We start from the raw sequence: 20,507 nt of genomic DNA, 5'->3' as shown, positions 1-20,507 counted from the left end.
TTCACGGTTGTCCAGCTTCTTCACTCTGGATAGACAGCTCAGGACCATTCCCTTGCGGCTGTGGTTGGCCCCAGACAGGCTTCTGGGCCCACCCACGCGCCGCAGCGACGCGGGCCTCTGGAACGGAGGACCACGAGGTGGTACTCTAACACATTTCTGTCGACCAGGAGGGCCAGCAGGTGGCTGAAAACGAACCCCTAAACATGGCGTCTGTCCCATAAATACCCTCTCCCAGAATGCAACTCGGAGGACCACCTCCACCGAGATGTCTCCGGGACAGAGGAGCACTCATACACTTTAACACGTTGCTTTTCCAACACCCGCCGATGGTGACGACACCCACCGGCACAATGTGGAACCACACGCAACATTAGCCAAGCTGGAACAGAGGCAAATCTAACTTCCTATAACGAGCAATTCACTAAATTTACCTATCAGATGGTAGATCATAAATCTACCAGCGCTACACACTAAATTACGAAAAGTATTGAGACGCCTGCCTTTACATGCACATGAACTTTAACCACTTCACTCCCGCCCGCTGTCATATGACATGCCGGACTTTGAGCAGGTATATCTGAATGATGCCTGTAGCTACAGACATCATTCAGATACTGCCAGTTTCAGCCGGCGATTTCCTACAGCATAAGAACGATCATAGCGGCTGTTCCACCGCTTGATCGTTCTTATGGAAGGCGAGAGTGGACCAGGCTTCCCAGCCTAGTGGTGAGATGTGGGGTCTTATTCCCATATCTCACTATTAAGAGGACCTGTCATGTCATATTCCTATTAAATGGATGTTTACATTCCTTGTAATAGGAATAAAAGTGACCCACATATGAAAACGGTGTTCAAACCATACATGTGAGGTATCGACGCGAACGTTGGCGCGAGAGCAATAATTTTGTTCCTAGACCTCCTCTGTAACTCAAAACATGTAACCAGTAAAAAAATTTCAAGCGTCGCCTATGGGGATTTTTAAATACCAAACTTTGGCGCCATTCCACGAGCGTGTGCAATTTTGAAGCGTGACATGTTAGGTATTGTAATGGAAATTTGTAAGTTCTGTATATAATTGTATTGTATTTTGTATGTATTGCACACTGCCCTCACTGTGCACACGGCACTAATAATGTTTTCAGTAAGTGTTTACATTCTTTCGAGTCCTGATTAGAATTAGCCTGCCTATGTAACGCCCCTTGTTACCATAAACGTACAATTGTAATATTAATGTGATACCTACGTAATCATGTGCATAAAAACCTTCAATTGCGTCATAATAAAGCAGAACAGTAATTTGGAAAGATGCTGAGCGTATCTTTTGTGTCTGTTCCCTACTGCAGTAGTTATTATTAATTTGGAACCACTAATCAATATGAGGATAGGAGTTGCCTATCATCAATTTAACCGAGTCAGCATCTATTTACTCGGCGTAACTTCATCTTTCACAATACGCAAAAGCATTGGGCTAACTTTACTGTTTTGTTTTTTTTTAAAGCACAAAGCGTTCAAAAAATTGCTGCACAAATACCGTGCGAGAAAGTTGCAACAACCGCCACTGTATTCTCTAGGGTCTTTGCTAAAAAAACATATATAATGTTTGGGAGTTCTATGTAATTTTCTAGCAAAAAAATTATGATTTTTACATTAGGAGAGAAATGTCAGAATTGGCCTGGGTGGCAATGGGTTAATGACATCTCAGTCCTAAGCTGGCCATACACCTATAGATTATCTGCAGATTTTCTATGGTTAGATGGAAAAAGTGGGAGATTCCTCCATCCACACAGTTTAGCGAACATGGAGAGATCTGTTGCACATTTTCTATCTAACTATAGAAAATCTGCAGATAATCTATAGGTGTATGGCCAGCTTTAGTCTGTAGGGTCCAATATTGAGTTGGCCCACCCTTTGCAGCTATAGCAGCTTCAACTCTTCTGGGAAGGCTGTCCACAAGGTTTAGGAGTGTGTCTATGGGAATGTTTGACCATTCTTCCAGAAGAGCATTTGTGAGGTCAGGCACTGATGTTGGACGAGAAGGCCTGGCTTGCAGTCTCCGCTCCTAATTCATTCCAAAGGTGTTCTTTGGGGTTGAGATCAGGACTCTTTAATATAATAATAAAATAATAAAATAAAATAAAATAATAAATATCCCCACAAAATAATTAAAAGAACATTTTTTTCCTCAGTTTAGGCCGATACGTATTCTTCTACGTATTTTTGGTAAAAAAAAAAAAAAAAAATCGCAATAAGCGTTTATTGATTGGTTTGCGCAAAAGTTATAGCGTTTACAAAATAGGGGATAGTTTTATGTCATTTTTATTAATAATCTTTTTTTTACTAGTAATGGCGGCGATCAGCGATGTTTATTGTGACTGCGACATTATGGCGGACATGTCCAACATTTTTGACACATATTTGGGACCATTGTCATTTATACAGCAATCAGTTCTATAAAAATGCACTGATTCCTGTGTAAATGACACTGGCAGTAAAGGGGTTAACCACTAGGGGGCGGGGAGGGGTTAAGTCAGTACTAGGGCGTGTTTTCTAACTGTAGGTGGGATGGGCTAGCTGTGACACGTCACTGATCTCTGCTCCCGAAGACAGGGAGCTGTGATCAGTGACACCGTCACTAGGCAGAACGGGGAGATGCTTGTTTACATTAGCATCTCATTGTTCGTCCTCTCCGTGAGGCGCTCGTGGGTATCCCCGTGGCGATTGAGTCCACGGGACCCAAGACCCGACTCACGGAGCTTCAGGCCGGCGCGCACGCTGCCGGCGGCTTTCACGCAATAGCACGGCGGGAAATTCAATGGGACTTACAGGTACGCCCATTTGTCCAGCCGTGCCATTCTGCCGAAGTACATCGGCGTGCGCCGGTCGGGAAGTGGTTAATCGGCCACAGAACCTGTGTAATTTACATGTGTTTGGTTTTAAAGGGATGAGGTGGCAACCTTAACCACTTCAGCCCCGGAAGGATTTACCCCCTTCCTGACCAGAGCACTTTTTACAATTTGGCACTGCGTCGCTTTAACTGCTAATTGCGCGGTCATGCAATGCTGTACCCAAACGAAATTTGCGTCCTTTCTTTCCCGCAAATAGAGCTTTCTTTTGATGGTATTTGATCACCTCTGCGGTTTTTATTTTTTGCGCTATAAAAGGAAAAAGACCGAAAATTTTGAAAAAAAAATGATATTTTCTACTTTTTGTTATAAAAAAAATCCAATAAACTCAATTTTAGTCATACATTTACACCAAAATGTATTCGTCCACATGTCTTTGGTAAAAAAAATGTCAATAAGCGTATATTTATTGGTTTGCGCAAAGGTTATAGCGTCTACAAATTACGGTACATTTTCTGGAATTTACACAGCTTTTAGTTTATGATTGCCTATCTCATTTCTTGAGGTGCTAAAATGGCAGGGCAGTACAAAACCCCCCCAAATGACCCCATTTTGGAAAGTAGACACCCCAAGGAAATTGCTGAGAGGCATCTTGAGCCCACTGAATATTACATTTTTTGTCCCAAGTGATTACAAAAAGTTGTCACTAAATGATATATTGCTCACACAGGCCATGGTTATATGTGAAATTGCGCCCCAAAATCCATTTAGCTGCTTCTCCTGAGTATGGGGATACCACATGTGTGGGAATTTTTGGCTACCTAGCCGCATACGGGGCCCCGAAAACCAAGCACTGCCTTCAGGATTTCTAAGGGCGTAAATTTTTGATTTCACTCCTCACTACCTATCACAGATTTAAAGGCCATAAAATGCCCAGATGGCACAACCCCCCCCAAATGACCCCATTTTGGAAAGTAGACACCCCAAGCTATTTGCTGAGAGGCATGGTGAGTATTTTGAAGACCTCGGTGCTTGGTTTTCAGGGTCCCGTACGCGGCTAGGCTCCCAAAAAGTCTCACACATGTTGTATCCCCATACTCAGGAGAAGCAACAGAATGTATTTTGGGGTGTAACTCGACATGCCTCTCAGCAAATAGCTTGGGGTGTCTACTTTCCAAAATGGGGTCATTTGGGGGGGTTTGAACTGTCCTGGCATTTTATGCACAACATTTAGAAGCTTATGTCACACATCACCCACTCTTCTAACCACTTGTAGACAAAGCCGTTTCTAACACTTTTTGTTTACATGAAAACTTTTTTTTTTTTTGCAAGAAAATTACTTTGAACCCCCAAACATTATATATATATTTTTTTAAAGCAAATGCCCTACAGATTAAAATTGTGGGTGTTTCATTTTTTTTTTTTCACACAGTATTTGAGCAGCGATTTTTCAAACGCATTTTTTTGGGAAAAAACACACTTTTTAAAATTTTAATGCACTAAAACACACTATATTTCCCAAATGTTTGATGAAATAAAAAAGATGATCTTAGGCCGAGTACATGGATACCAAACACGACATGCTTTAAAATTGCGCACAAACAGTGCAGTGGCGACAAACTAAATACATTTTTAAAAGCCTTTAAAAGCCTTTACAGGTTACCACTTTAGATTTACAGAGGAGGTCTACTGCTAAAATGACTGCCCTCGATCTGACCTTCATGGTGATACCTCACATGCATGGTGCAATTGCTGTTTACATTTGACGCCAAACCGACGCTTGCGTTCGCCTTTGTGCGAGAGCAGGGGGGGACAGGGGTGCTTTTTTTTTTTTTATTCATTATTTTTTGGCTTTTTTATCTTAATTTTAAACTGTTCCTTTCATTTTTTTAATCATTTTTATTGTTATCTCAGGGAATGTAAATATCCCCTATGATAGCAATAGGTAGTGATAGGTACTCTTTTTTGAAAAAATTGAGGTCTATTAGACCCTAGATCTCTCCTCTGCCCTCAAAGCATCTGACCAAACCAAGATCAGTGTGATAAAGTGCTTTCCCAATTTCCCAATGGCGCTGTTTACATCCGGCGAAATCTAAGTCATAAAATGCTCGTAGCTTCCGGTTTCTTAGGCCATAGAGATGTTTGGAGCCATTCTGGTCTCTGATCAGCTCTATGGTCAGCTGGCTGAATCATATATCCCCTATGATAGCAATAGGTAGTGATAGGTACTCTTTTTTGAAAAAATTGAGGTCTATTAGACCCTAGATCTCTCCTCTGCCCTCAAAGCATCTGACCAAACCAAGATCAGTGTGATAAAGTGCTTTCCCAATTTCCCAATGGCGCTGTTTACATCCGGCGAAATCTAAGTCATGAAATACTCGTAGCTTCCGGTTTCTTAGGCCATAGAGATGTTTGGAGCCATTCTGGTCTCTGATCAGCTCTATGGTCAGCTGGCTGAATCACCGGCTGCATTCTCAGGTTCCCTGTTGGGACAGGAGAGCCAGAGAAAAACATGGAAGACGGTGGGGGGGGGGCATTCCCTCCCACTGCTTGTAAAAGCAGTCTAGAGGCTAATTAGCTGCTAGGATTGCTTTTATATGAAAGCCGACCACTGACTGAAAAGAATGATACCAAGATGATACCTAAACCTGCAGGCATCATTCTGGTATAACCACCCAAAGTCCAGCAACATACCAGTACGTTGCTGGTCCTTGTTGGGCATATATTGTAAACTTTTTTTTCATGCAGCCTGTGGGCTGAACGAAAAAAAGGGATTGATCGGTGGGTATGCCCACCATTAGAATACCTCCCTTCATCCACCCACTTCTAATGATGGGCATACATGCACCGTTTATATATGCCGAAGCATGGCGGCATCCACCCCAAAAGTTAGGAGCAAATCGCTCCTCTGCCCCTGCTGCCCCCACGCTTCAGCATATATGCTCTTTTTTTTTTAACTGTGGTGGTGAAATCACCTCCTACAGTGCTGGAGTCACGGCTTTATGTATCGTGGGAGCAAACGCTGTTGCTGTCAAGATGAATAAATCCGCGCTGGAAATGAATGGCGTACCTAAGCAAATGATGGTTAACAATAAAACAGAGTAACATTACAGTATAACAGTAAGACTTACCATACCTGCAAAGCAAATACAAAAAGAAATAGTAAAAAATAAAACATTTTTTAACGCAACCTGTGCCTAAAATATATATATGCCGAAGCATGGGGGCATCCTCCCACAAAAGGTAGGAGCAAATCGCTCCTCTGTCCCTGCTGCCCCCGCGCTTCGGCATATATGCTGAAGTATGTAACTGTGGTGGTGAAATCACCTCCGACAGCGCTGGAGTCACGGCTTTATGTATTATGGGAGTAAACGCTGTTGCTGTCAAGATAAATAAATCCGCTCTGCAGCTGAATGGCGTACCTGAAAACAAAAAATGGTTAACAATAAAACACAGTAAACAGTAAAGTATAAAAAATTGCATACCTATAAAGCAAACATGATAAAACATAATAACAATAAAACATTGCAGATAAGAATACAGTGAAAAAAGAGCAGAACAATAGAGAGAGAATAGAGAGAGAGAGAGAACAATAAAACAACAACTATTTTTGGTTTTTTTATTTTATATATTTTTTTGCGTTTTTTTTTTTTTTTTTTTTACACTTTTTTTTGTAACTGTAACTTTTGTAACTGTAACTGGTTCCAGGTTCGGGTCTCTCAAAATGCGATGGCATCTTGGGAGACCCTGTGAAAGTGTGTCCTAGTCTGTGCAATGATGTACCCTAAGCTGATACTCAAATAGTGTATGGTAGTGTTCAAAACATTCACCAATGCAAAGACCAGGATTGTCAGGACAGGAGGGACAATAATAGGGGGTGTCACGCCTATATCCGTGCTTGCTGCAGACATGGCATCTTTTTTGGGGGGCTCGTTGGGTAGGGGTACTCGGAAAGGACATAAGGAAAAGGCCTCTCATGCAGCCGGCTTACTGCATTTGGTTGGGGATGGTGAAGTGGAGCACCGTCTGGATACAGAAGGGCTCTGACGATCTCTTCCTGGAATTTAAGGAAGGATCCAGTCCGTCCTGAAGCTCTGTATAGCACATAAGCGTTCAGCAAAGCCAATTGAAATAAATAACACAGACACTTTCGTGTACCAGCGTCTGGCCTTACGAGTAATTAGGTACGGCGCCAACAACTGGTCGTTGAGGTCCACCCTCCCATATTTTGGTTATATTCGTGGACACAGAGGGTCCACAACACCAGTCGCCATAGTAATTTGGACCGTCGTGTCTGCATGAAGGGAGGTAAGAACGAAAACATTCTATTGTCCCTCCACTTTACAGCGAGCAAATTATTACACTTCAAGCAGGCTCTCTCCCCCAGCCTAAAACGGGAATCTACAAGCCGCTGGGGAAAGCCCCGGTGGTTAGGTCGCACGGTGCCACATGCTCCAATCTGCTGATCAAACAAGTGACTAAAAAGTGGCACGCTCGTGTAATAATTGTCCACATATAAATGGTACCCCTTTCCGAATAATGGTGGCACCAAGTCTCACACAATCTTGCCAGCGCTTCCTATGTAGTCAGGGCAGTTTGTCGGCTCTACGTGACTATCTTTTCCCTCATAAACCAAAAAACTACATGTATAGCCTGTGGCCCTGTCAACAAGTCTGTAAACAAGTCTGCAAAACGTTGGTTGAAGTGTTTTACGAGGGGCCGAATTTTGTAGAACCGATTGTATCCATGGTCTCCACGAGGACGACAGAGTTCATTGTCATTGAAGTGCATGAACCGCAAGATCTGCTCATATCGTGCCCTGGTCATGGAGGCAGAGAACACGGGCATATGGTGAATTGGGTCATTGGACCAATATGACCGCAACTCACTCTTTTTAGGGGCCTACCACTTATAACTGTCACAAATGATACCAATGCAATAATCATAGAAAAAAAAAAAAACTGCTATTGGTGTCACTGTGACAGGGGGTGCAGGGGGGTGATCAGGGGGTGATCGGGGGGTGAAATGTGTGCCTAGAGTGTTCTACTGTTAGTGTAGTGTTGGTGCACTTACTTGATGTCTTCTCTCCTCGGCGCCGGAACGAAAAAGACAGACACGAGCAGAGATGACATCACTTCCTCCGCTTCTGTTTACATCACAGAGGCAGAGGAAGATTGTCATTGGTTGGGAGCGTTCGCGAGGGGTGGCCACGAATGAGTGGCCTCCCCCTCAGCACGGATCGCTCCCCTAACGATGCCGACCACCTCGGGCACCGAGGTACGTGATTTTGCCTTCCCGTGCCATTCTGCCAGAGTATATCTGCGTTAGGCGGTCGGCAAGTGGTTAAAGAAATAGCAAGTGAATTGGAACTTGTACATTCCACCATTTCAACAGTCCTAACGTATAAGCATAGAGTAAAAGAGGCAGTAAAAGCATCGACAGGATATCAAGCCATAATAACTAGGCAGCAGAAAGGCCTCATTCATGAAATGGAGAAATTGCTGGCAGTATGGATTGACGACCAAATAGAAAAAAGAATGCCAATGAGGCTTTTATTGATCCAAACCAAAGCACGCAGTATTTTTGAGAATTTGTAAGTGAACAAAGGAGAAGATTCGACTGAATAGTTTACAGCATGCCATGGATTGTTTCAAAGGTTTTGTCGAAGATCCAACCTCTATAATCAGAGTGTAGCAGGATCTCTAACCTCTTCCAGTCAAATGAGAACCTTTTGAGACCACAGACCGCTGACATCCTTCTTTATGTAATGGGTTGTGAGGCATAGTGGGTGCAAAGGTGGTAAAAGTCAATGGGCGCCAGACACTTCTTGGATGCAAAAGAGGTTTTATTTCTTTTAAGAGTCCTTTTATATTTTGCAAGGGAAAGAGGGTTGGGGCCAAGACACCCATAAAGTGGTTGTAGACCCTTACAGACCACTTTCACCTACAGGTAAGCCTAGATTAAGGCTTACCTGTAGGTGCTTGAAATATCTCCTAAACCTACACGGTTTAGGAGATATTTACTAATTTCCCGAATGATGCTTTCTTCTGTGCTTGCGCCGATGTATTCAGCGCATGCGCACTCTTGAAAGGGCACGCTATGCTGTTTCAAGCTGGGGTCATGCCGTGACTGGAGGCTCCCGCACGCATGCGTGGGAGTGACGTCACACGACTCAGGCCAGTCATAGAGCCGGAGTTCGCGGCCCCGGAAGGAAGAGGGGTGAAAATGGACGCTTGCTGCCTGTGAGGAAATTGGGGACATCGCAGACTCCTGTGTCAGGTAAGTGACACATAATTTGCTACTATGCGATGCATAGTAGCCCATTATGCTTTACCTCTGCAGGGAAACAAAGAGAAAGTAAAACCCATCAGGGTTTACTTCCTCTTTAAGTAGTTGCAATTTCAATAGGCAGACTCCGAGACTTCAATAGGAGGACAGCCGTACAGGGAAAGGCCCCAGCAAGGAACCACTTCTACACGTTCAGACTTGCTGTCCCCTATGGCTACAGTACTTAACAGTTCCTAATTCAAACGTAACAGTTCTCTCAGCTTTACTACAACTTCTACTTGTAGTTCTTCAGCCCCTTGAGCTCCTGGTCTTTCATTGGACCCTCTGATTCACTAACTCTGAATCTCATGAGCTCCTCAAGGCTTTTGCGGTGGTATCTCCCTCAAGCGTCACCTACGCTTACCTGCTGGGTCCCTAGCTTGGCACTTTGGATAACTTCAAGCTTCACCCCTGCTGACCAGCTCGGTCCCTGGCTTGACACACAGGGCTGCTCTGCAAGTGTCACCTCCGTTGGTTGGGTACCGCCAGCTCTCCCGACCCGCGACCGCTCAGACTTACGACCAGCTCTCCTGACCTTGCGACTGCACAGACTTACGACCAGCTCTCCCGATCCACGCCCGCTGGGACTTACGACCAGATCTTTTGATCTGTGAACGCTCAGACTTACGATTAGCTCTCCCGACACACGACCAATCGGACTTACGACCAGCTTTCCCGACCTGCGACCGCTCTGACTTATGACCAGCTCTCCTGACCCACGACCGCTCGGACTTACAACCAGCTCTCCCGACCCGTGACCTCTCGGACATATGACCAGCTCTCCCGTCCCACGACCGCTCGGACTTACAACTAGCTCTCCCGAACTCCAACCACTCGGATTTATGACCAGCACTCCCAAAACGTGAAGGATGACTGCTCGGACTTACGACCAGCACTCCCAATCCATGCAGGACAACTGCTCAGAGTTTTGACCAGTTCTCCCAACCTGTGCAAGACGACTGCTCGGACTTACGATCAGCTCTCCCGACCCGCGACCACTCAGACTTATGACCAGCTCTCCCGACCCACGACTGTTGGAACTTACGACCAGCTCTACTGACCCATGACCGCTAAGACTTATGACCAGTTCTCCCAACCCACGACCACTGGGACTTACGACCAGCTCTTCCGAACTGCGACCGCTCAGACTTACGATCAGCTCTCCCGACTCAAGACCAATCAGACTTACGACCAGCTCTCCTGGCCTGCGATCACTCTGACTTACGACCAGCTCTCCTGACCCATGACCGCTCGGACTTATGACCAGCTCTCCCGACCGCTCGTACATATGACCAGCTCTCCTGACCCACGACCGCTTGGACTTACGACTAGCTCTCCCGAACTCCAACCACTCGGATTTAGGACCAGCACTCCCGACCCGTGAAGGATGACTGCTCGGAATTATGACCAACTCTCCCAACCCGTGCAGGACGACTGCTCAGACTTTTGACCAGTTCTCCCAACCTGTGCAGGACAACTGCTTGGACTTATGACCAGCTCTCCCGACCCGCGACCACTTGAACTTATGACCAGTTCTCCTGACCCGCGACTGTTCGAACTTACGACCAGCTCTACCGACCCATTACCGCTAAGACTTATGACCAGCTCTCCCAACCCACGACCGCTGGGACTTACGACCAGCTCTTCTGACCCGTGACCACTCGTACATATGACCAGCTCTCCTGACCCGTGACCGCTTGGACTTACGACCAGCTCTCCCGACCCGTGACCTCTCGGACATATGACCAGCTCTCCCGTCCCATGACCGCTCGGACTTACGACTAGCTCTCCCGAACTCCAAACACTCGGATTTACGACCAGCACTCCCGACCCGTGAAGGATGACTGCTCAGAATTACGACCAACTCTCCCAACCCGTGCAGGACGACTGCTCAGACTTTTGACCAGTTCTCCCAACCTGTGCAGGACGACTGCTTGGACTTATGACCAGCTCTCCCGACCCGCAACCGCTCAAACTTATGACCAGCTCTCCTGACCCGTGACTGTTCGAACTTACGACCAGCTCTTCTGACCCGTGACCGCTAAGACTTATGACCAGCTCTCCCAACCCATGACCGCTGGGACTTACGACCAGCTCTTCCGACCTGTGACCGCCCGGACTTACGATCAGCTCTCCCGACCCATGACCAATCGGACTTACGACCAGCTCTCCTGACCTGCGACCGCTCTGATTTACAACCGGCTCTCCTGACCCACGACTGCTCGGACTTACAACCAGCTCTCCCGACCCGGGGCCGCGCGGACTTACGACTAGCTCTCCCGAACTCCAATCACTCGGATTTACGACCAGCACTCCCGACCCGTGAAGGATGACTGCTCGGAATTACGACCAGCTCTCCCAACCCGTGCAGGACGACTGCTCAGACTTTTGACCAGTTCTCCCAACCTGTGCAGGATGACTGCTTGGACTTACGACCAGCTCTCCCGACCCATGACCAATCGGACTTACGACCAGCTCTCCTGACCTGTGACCGCTCGAACTTATGACTAGCTCTCCTGACCCGCGACTGTTCGAACTTACGACCAGCTCTACTGACCCGTGACCGCTAAGACTTATGACCAGCTCCCCCAAACCACGACCGCTGGGACTTACGACCAGCTCTTCCGACCTGCAACCTGTGACGAAAATATAAGCGTAGGATAGTTTTGCTTTAACAAGATGTGGTGTGATCTGTAGAAGTAGTGTAATTGTAGACATAGTTTAATTCTGGGTTATTAAAAATATAGTATTCTATGTCAGTCATGCACATATGTTCTTTCATTAGCATTTGAAAAGGACAAAGATAGTTTTTTCTAGGATCGAAGTGACACCTAGATGCCAATAAAAGTTCCCATTAGAGTAAACATAGATTGCCACCTTCCTGAGGCTCAAAGAAAACTGCTAGTCATCTTGGCTACACGGATCTGCAGGGGGCATTCATAAGGCCCCGGCCAGTCTGCAAGCTTTGCTTAATATCAAGAGATCTAAGGAACCTATTTTATCTCTCATAAAAGCTAAAATATTAACGGTAGAGAGATGAAAATAATTCCTTTTGATCGTACACCTGATGGGTTACGTGTACATGTGACTCTGTATGTTTAGCAGGTGTGGAATCCTGGAGAACCACACAAAACCGTTATATGGCGCCTGATTGCAGCAGGCAGGCAGTGATTGGTACTGTTGCGATCGGACTGATGCGCTGGTATTGGAAATCCTATCCATGACCCAGCAATCAGCGCCGTTCTGGGCCAATTTGACTCTGGTCATTTCAGAACACAAAACATTTGTGGGCTGAGACAGGAACACCCCCCCCCCCCAGGGTTCATTGGCCAAGGGCTAAAGTCCAGCCCACATCCATATTTCAATACATTGGGTAGCCTGAGATATGGACATGGTTCTTCCATGAAGCCAGTTTGAAACTGGGAAGTTCCCACATGTTCCAGTATGCTTCTACAAGATAGACTTGGGTAAAGTTTATTTCTGATTTTATCCCTTTTTATTTTCATAGCAAATTGCCAATTTGTGTGTCTTTCTGCATTTTTTGTATCTTTTTGTATCTGGTAAATCCTTTTTCTTTGTATATCTTTTATGCACTGCCCACTTTCGGGATATTAAATGATAAAATTAATAAGTGACTTCTGTGTACTAAGCTAGGACTCATATCTCTGGAGAGGTTGTTGTATTTTAGTGCCTTAGTACTCGCTTTAAGTTACGTACCAATCAGTATGCAATTACACTGTGTGTTGGCAGTTTGCATGCAGATTGTAAGCTAACAGATCTTCCAGACAGAGATCTGTGTGTGTGTGGTGGCTCAGCAGACCAGTCTGCGGACAAACTGTTGGGTGGTGGCAGGCTATCGTTTATTGTGTGTGGGTGTGGGGACAGTGGGAAGAGTGATTAACACCGGGGTTCAAGCTTGCAGGATAGCTGGAGGAACCCTAGAAGTGTATAGTAATTGCTAGACGGCTCCCCAACCCTTAGAGTGCACCAGGTTGTATGTAAGATTTGTATCTGCCTGTGTGTGGTCAGCTAGCTGGATTGGAGTGGAGTCTCCCTCTAGTGGTGGCCAAAGGTAGTGCAGGCTGTGAAAGTACTGCAGCCAGTCTTACATGCTCAGTATAAGTTCCCCCTTATTCCCTTAGTTCCTCATATACCCCAGTCACGGAATGCACATCGCGGTTAGTTAGTAGCTGTGGGCGTGTGAATTCGTGACACAACCGATTGGACTTACGACCAGCTCTCCCGACCCGCGCAGGACAACTGCTCGGACTTAGGACTAGCTCTCCTGACCTGCGCAGGACGACTGCTTGGACTTACGACCAGCTCTCCCGACCCTACCTCCGACCACAACTGGTTCCCCATGCGGCAGAACCGTTACTCTCGGTTGGACTCCAATCCTGCAGTCCCAACCCTGCGCTGCTTATTCATCTTCTGGATAGACCCTCAGACAGCCTAGCAGCCAGATGTCCCTGGAATAGGCCTCAGGCTTCCGGCCTAGGAGCCCGGGGCAGCATAACACACGTCCACCCAGACAGCCGTCCAGGTGGCACAGAACCCCGATCACCTGACTCCACCCAAATAAATAGGCTCTCCCAGCAGGCCAAGGGACTAAATCAAATCCCTGCCCATTGGCTGAGACACTCCATCCATCCATAGTCTGACCTTGCTACACCCTTGTCAATCTAACCCCACCAGCAAGCGCCAGCTAGTGACAGAAGAGAAAAGGTGCAGCAATCCAGAGTTAGAGAGGAATCAGTGGAACTTCTAACAATCAGCCAGGATGATTAATACCTGACAAACTACATTTATTAGCAACCCTGCCTAAACACTAGGGTGCTACATGAATTACACAGGTTCTGAGGCTAATTTAATGCAGATAAAGCTCCAAATGAGTTTAATTACCACCTTAATAAGCCAGAGAACTTGTGTAATTACCATGTGTTCAGTTTTAAAGGGATGAGGTGGCAACCTTAAAGCAGAACTCCGGGGAAAAACTTTTTTCCATGTCCTTGTTGCTGATTGCCTACCTTCACCAACTTTGCCATCCATGTTCTTCTGAGCTCTGTAGCTCCTCTGTAATAGCCTGCTGATCTTGCTGAAAAAATGTTATTATCCAGTGACATCCTGTTTGTAAGACCGCTGGCTGCTATTCCTCCTGTACCTCCAGCCAGCGGCCTGACACGCCCCCTTGTGGTTCTAGAAGGGAGTTCTATTTCCTGTAGTGGGTGGAGGGGGTCTCACAGCCCCCCCGTCTGTGATGCCCATGTAGGTTGTTTCCTCCTTCTTTTCTTCCCTTCTCCTCCTCTGCTCCCTGCCAGCAATACGCCCCCAACTCCACCTCCATGCCACCTCTACTCCCCCCCGCTGCCCGCTCCCCAATCTCCATGCAGAGGATCGTTATCACAAATCGCCGGATGACACAGAGGGGATCTCTGGCTGTGACAGGTATTGTATTGTATGTGAGATACAGATCTCTGTAATGTCCCTCCTCCCGCCGGCATTGTGATTGACAGCGCACTGTTCCAATGCAGGTGGGAGGCGGGACATTACAGAGATCGGTGTTTCACATACAATACAATTCCTGTCACAGCGGGATATCCCCCGCTCTGTCATCCCGATGATTTCTGATAACGACCCCTATGCTACACTGGTGGTCCCTGACATGCGGCACTGGTGGTCCTTAACATGCGGCACTGGTGGTCCCTGACATGCGGCACTGGTGGTCCCTGACATGCTGTTTATAGCGCTAACTTTACACACAATTTTTAGGATGACAGGTAGCCAAGCTTAGCAGGGACTAGCTGTGATCGGATTATATTATTCAGCAGGTGAGACCGGCCGACGTCTTTAGTACTCAGTCCTGTGCAGGAACAAGGTCAGAACAGAGCGCCTGTTTCTGGAACTGCAATAAACAAAACAGCTTTGCATGTTATGACTGTGGAACTACAAGTAACATATCGGCTTACTTGTTGGTCTGTAGGACTACAAGGAACAGCTTAGTAGCAGTTTTATTGCTTTAATCTGTGACAGTTGTAATCTGTTTTTGCATTCCTATTCCCTTGTATGGGGAGAAAATCAGTTCTGAACAAATGTTTGTTGACACAGGTCCTAATTTGCACCAGAGCAACCTATATTTTCCAGAGACAGGCACATCATGGAGGAGATTCTTCCAATATTGGTGTCCCTCTATATAACGAATCCTATGAATAAAGTACAAGTCACAGCCCAGCCTTGCCCTGTGTAGGAGGAAGTGACCCTCCCAACTACATTCTTCTCCGGTGTCAGAGATTTTCACTTTCATTTCTCTCTTCTACTGTCAGCGATGGCGTCTGCTAACCTGAGAGCCGAGCTGGAATGTTCCGTCTGTCTGAACATTTATACAGATCCTGTAAACCTGAGATGTGGACACAACTTCTGCCGGGTCTGTATTGATCGTGTGCTGGATACACAGGAGGGGTCTGGAGGATATTCCTGTCCTCAATGTAGAGAGAAGTTTCAGGATCGGCCTGCACTGCAGAAGAACATAACACTACGTAACATAGTGGAGAATTTCCTGTCTGCTCAGCCAGATCAGGAGGAGTCCGGGGTCTTCTGTACTCACTGTGTGGACTCTCCTGTACCTGCTGTTAGATCCTGTCTGCACTGTGAGGTTTCTCTGTGTGATAAACACCTGAGAGTCCACAAAAAGTCCCCAGAACACATCTTATGTGACCCCACCTTGTCCATGGAGAGCAGGAAATGCTCCGTCCATAAGAAGATCCTGGAGTATTACTGCACTGAGGATGATACCTGTATCTGTGTGTCTTGTTCTATGATTGGAGGACATAAAGGACATGAGATGGAGTCACTGGATGGGGCTTCTGAGAAGAAGAAGAAGACACTGAGGAAAGTTCTGCAGAAACTTCTGACAAAGAGAGAGAAGATGGAGGAAAGAGTCCAGAGTCTACAGGAACACAGGAGGAAAGTAGAAGTAAAAGCCACTGGTGACTCCGAGAGAGTCACTGTCCTGTTTAGAGATCTCAGGAGACATCTGGAAGACCTGGAGAAGAGAATCTTGAAGGAAATCTCCAGGAGGGCAGAGCGGATCTCCATCTCCATCCGGGATCTGGAAATAAAGAAGGAGGAGCTGTCCAGGAAGATGCGTCACATTGAGGAGCTGTGTAACATGACGGATCCACTGACTGTCTTACAGGAATCAGACACAGGTGACTTGTGTGATACTGAGGATGGAGATAATGAGGACAGAGAGAGATATGAGGAACTCCTCCATGATGGAGGGGGTCTGGATGTGGCTGGGATATCACACACATTACACACATTATATGATATAATAACAGAGGTAAATGTATCCTTCTATATACAGGGAGCTGCAGACATATTACTGGATGTAAACACAGCTCATAATAATCTCCATATATCAGATGACAGAAAAACTGTATCCAAGTCAGATAGAAAACAGAATCGTCCAGAAACACCAGAGAGATTTCAGGATTATCCTCAGGTGTTGAGCAGTCGGAGTTTCTCCTCAGGGAGACATTACTGGGAAGTGGATGTCGGGGGACCAGAGAACTGGAGAGTCGGGATGTGTTACCCCAGTATAGAGAGGAGGGAAGGGGAGGCAGTGATTGGAAATAATAACAAGTCCTGGTGTTTGTGGAGGAATGGTGATAAGTATAAGGTGAGACATGACAGTAAAGAGATCCCCTTACCCACCAATATCTCCAGTAACAGAGTCAGGATAGATCTGGATTATGAGGCCGGGCGGATCTCCTTTTATGATCTGTGTGACCCGATCCGACATCTCCACACCTTCACCACCACCTTCACTGAGCCCCTCTATGGTGGAATAGGTGTAGGGAGAGGTTATATAAAGATGTGTGGGGGGGGAATGAGAAGGGGAAGGAGGCCTGAGCACTTGTTGGGTGTAATACAATGAGGTAAGCACTGGAGTGATTTTGGCACATCACATTACTTGGATAAACAATTGTTTTGGCTTCACTAATGAACTTCCATTCATATGGCTTCATACTTAAAGAGATTTGCACTTATTTCTTGCTCTGAGTTCTAATGTGATTGTTTTCAATTTTTATTTTTACTACGATGATTGTCATTTTTTTTATACTTACTTAGTTTCATTGTTTTAGAGGGATAGAGCACCTATTATATGTTATTAGTCCCGCAGGGTTTTCTATGAGACTTCTCCATCGCTCCCTCTCAGATCACTGTGATTGGCTGGAATAACTAATTATAGCGAGGGGTGGGGATGCACCAGTAACAATACTTTGTGGTGCAATTTGCGTCCATACAAAATGAATGGGTGCAAATCGCACTGCAAAAATGTGGTGTGATTCCTGTGTGAATTGCATGAACTTTGAGGCACTGCTCCTGTGTGAACCCAGGCTGAAATCACTATGACAAGCTCTGGTTCACACAGGAGCGGTGGGGAAACCGCATGTGATTTGGATAGAAATCGCACCGCATTCCAGTTTAAATTCTGTGCAGTGCGATTTGCGCCCATTCATTTTCCATAGGTGCAAAACTCACCACAAAGGATCGTTTCTTGTTATCAGCGAGTACTTGACCGAAAGTATCGGTACTCGCCGATAAAAAACGGCATTGGCGCATCCCTAGCGAGGGGGATGTGATCTATATACCTATCTATGGTGGAGAGGGAATAGAGCCTCTGTCCAGTTTTTATTGCTGTCTCCATTCCATTTAGAGAGAGCCCCCTCTCTATTTGTCCTGGTGAATGTTATCACACAAAGTGAAAGAAAATCCCAAATTCTGAGTTGTTACCAGAACTGGAATAGAGGGGAAATCCTCCAATGGGGACACTAGTTCTGGTGACAACCAGGGATTTCCTCACTTTGGAGGGATTTTCTGTCACTTCCTGTTTTGGTTATTGGAGAGGAAGTGAAGGGAAATCTCTCCAATGCTAAACAGATCGTAATAATATACTAACAGGGGTTATAACCCTCCCTTACTCTCTCCAAAATGAACAAAAAAGTTTTTTGTCTTTAGTTCTACTTTAATTTTCCAAACACGAAGTTCCCATATTATATCGGCAATTTCCCTTCCCCCGATTTTCTGCCCCTCCCCCTCATGGTGGCGCTATGTCCAGCTATAATCAGACACAGAGGGTGGAGATGATCCATCAGTTCATAGAATGCAGTGCGGTCATTGTGATCGGATAGGATGTGGTCACCTCTACATCTAGGAGAGGTCACATGACCCCATGTGGGGGGAGGGGACTGGGAAGGACAGAAGTGAGGTCTGGTAGATGGTGGGGGGTGATGAGCTCCGTCTGTACTGGGAGGACTCATGGAGATTGGGGGAGGGGAGAGGGGTGAAGGATGACAATAGAGCAGGTTGGGGGAGGGGCAGAGGAAGAGGAGGGGTATAACCCGATGTGTGTGTACAGAGCAGTATAGAGCTCTCACCTTCCCCAGGATGTACAGGACATAAAAAGGAGACACATACTGCTAATATATCATCACACACTAACCTGTCTGCATCCTACACAATTGTATTCTAGAAATCTGTATGGAGGAAGTATGGTGGCCGCCATTGATAACTACTTCTAAAGAATACTAGTTCCCTGGCTGTCATTCTGATCCAATGGCTTCTGTACTTTCTATGTCAGTAACCCGGAACAAGTATTCAGACTCAGAGTTCTGACTTAACTCTGATTTCCTGATCGGCATGATTGTTCCAGGTCAGTGTCCCCAAATACTGAGACCACAGACAGCCAGGAGAATAGCATTTTCAGAAGACATCCAGCAATGGTCCCTCCATATTCCCCTCAGTACAAGTGTAATGGAAGTCACAGCCGGGGAAATCTCTTGTTGGGTTGTTTGTTTTCATTTTACCCGAATACAAAATGCTGAATTTTAATCTGTAATGTCTTTTGGTTGTTTTATTAATTTTTTTGAATATTTACAAATTTATAATCTGATCTTTTATGTCACTTTTCTTATTACTTGTATGAAATTTTCATATTAGAAATAAACATTCAATACAGATCTCTTCCATGACATTGTGTTACAGAGAATTCTGGGCTTTCCAATAAGACAGCCCGGCACTAACTGGTCACTTGTGGACTGTCTCCCTCTAATTCAGTGGTGGCTGGTGCTCAAAATTTTTGGGGGGTGCAAACTAAAAAATACTGAAAAAACACATGAAATGCAACCACTGTGCCCATCAATTGCAGCCACTGTGCCCGTCAAGTGCAGCCTTTGTGTCCGTCAAATGCAGTCACTGAGCCCCGCTCGCCCACTGACTGTCCGGCTCTTACCCCAGCTTAGTGGGGATCAGGCGACGGGTCAGGTAGTGAGCTGCACGATGGTGGGATGAGCAGCGGGTCAGGCAGGGGATCCTGTGTCCTCCATTTGTCTCACTCTCTTCTTCCGTTCCATTTTATTAGGTGTCCAATCGGAGCGCCTGTGCCATCAGCCAATCAGGTGACGGGTAGGGATGGGCTTTATGTCCGGGTCGAATGTGAGTTCGACTCGAACATTGGCTGTTCGCAAGTTCGCCGAATAGCGAACAATTTGGGGTGTTCGTGACAAATTCGAAAGCTGCGGAACACCCTTTAAAAATCTATGGGAGAAATCAAAAGTGCTCATTTTAAAGGTTAATATGCAAGTTATTGTCATAAACAGTGTTTGGGGACCCGGGTCCTGCCCCAGGGGACATGGATCAATGCAAAAAAAAGTTTTAAAACGTCCGTTTTCTCGGGAGCAGTGATTTTAATAATGCTTAAAGTCAAACAATAAAAGTGTAATATTCCTTTAAATTTCATACCTGGGGGGTGTCTATAGTATGCCTGTAAAGGGGTGCATGTTTCCCGTGTTTAGAACAGTCCGAGTGCAAAATGACATTTCTAAAGGAAAAAAAAGTAATTTAAAAGTACTCACGGCTATTAACCACTTCCGGACCGCCCACTGTATATATACGTCATTTTTTTGAAGATGGATATCTCGGTAACGGCAGCAGCTGCTGCCACAACCGAGGTATCCATCTTTTCAGCGGGCGGTTCCGTACACGATAATGGTGGTCTCTGCGGCGGGTTTGCCGCGAGATCACCGTTATCAGCGGCGGGAGAGGTGCCACCCCCCCTCCCGCTGCTCTCCCGCACCCTCCGCCGCTTACCGGAGCCGTCGGTAGCGGCGGAGGCGATCGGGTCCTTTCCCTCCTTAGGTATGGAGACGAGTGAGGCCAAGATGGCGCCCACCCGTCTCCATACCATGTGACGGCCGGAGCGACATCATTACGATGGCTCCGCCCACTTCTCTTAAAGGCACAATTTTTTTTTGTGTCATTTTTTTAAACGACTTT

At 46.2% G+C, this 20,507-nt stretch overlaps 1 protein-coding gene across 1 annotated transcript; it reads left to right on the top strand.

The window, feature by feature from the left end:
* The first annotated feature begins 15,480 nt into the window (after positions 1-15,480).
* LOC141133694 (E3 ubiquitin-protein ligase TRIM39-like) lies at positions 15,481-19,116 on the top strand. The gene has a single exon (XM_073623190.1). It carries the CDS (start codon positions 15,493-15,495, stop codon positions 17,104-17,106), a length of 1,614 nt encoding a protein of 537 aa, XP_073479291.1. The 5' UTR covers positions 15,481-15,492; the 3' UTR covers positions 17,107-19,116.
* The last annotated feature ends 1,391 nt before the right edge of the window (positions 19,117-20,507 follow it).

The sequence above is a fragment of the Aquarana catesbeiana genome, linkage group LG03 (assembly GCF_042186555.1).
Source record: "Aquarana catesbeiana isolate 2022-GZ linkage group LG03, ASM4218655v1, whole genome shotgun sequence".
NCBI classification, from domain to species: domain Eukaryota; kingdom Metazoa; phylum Chordata; class Amphibia; order Anura; family Ranidae; genus Aquarana; species Aquarana catesbeiana.
This window is presented reverse-complemented; position numbering and strand designations above follow the sequence as displayed.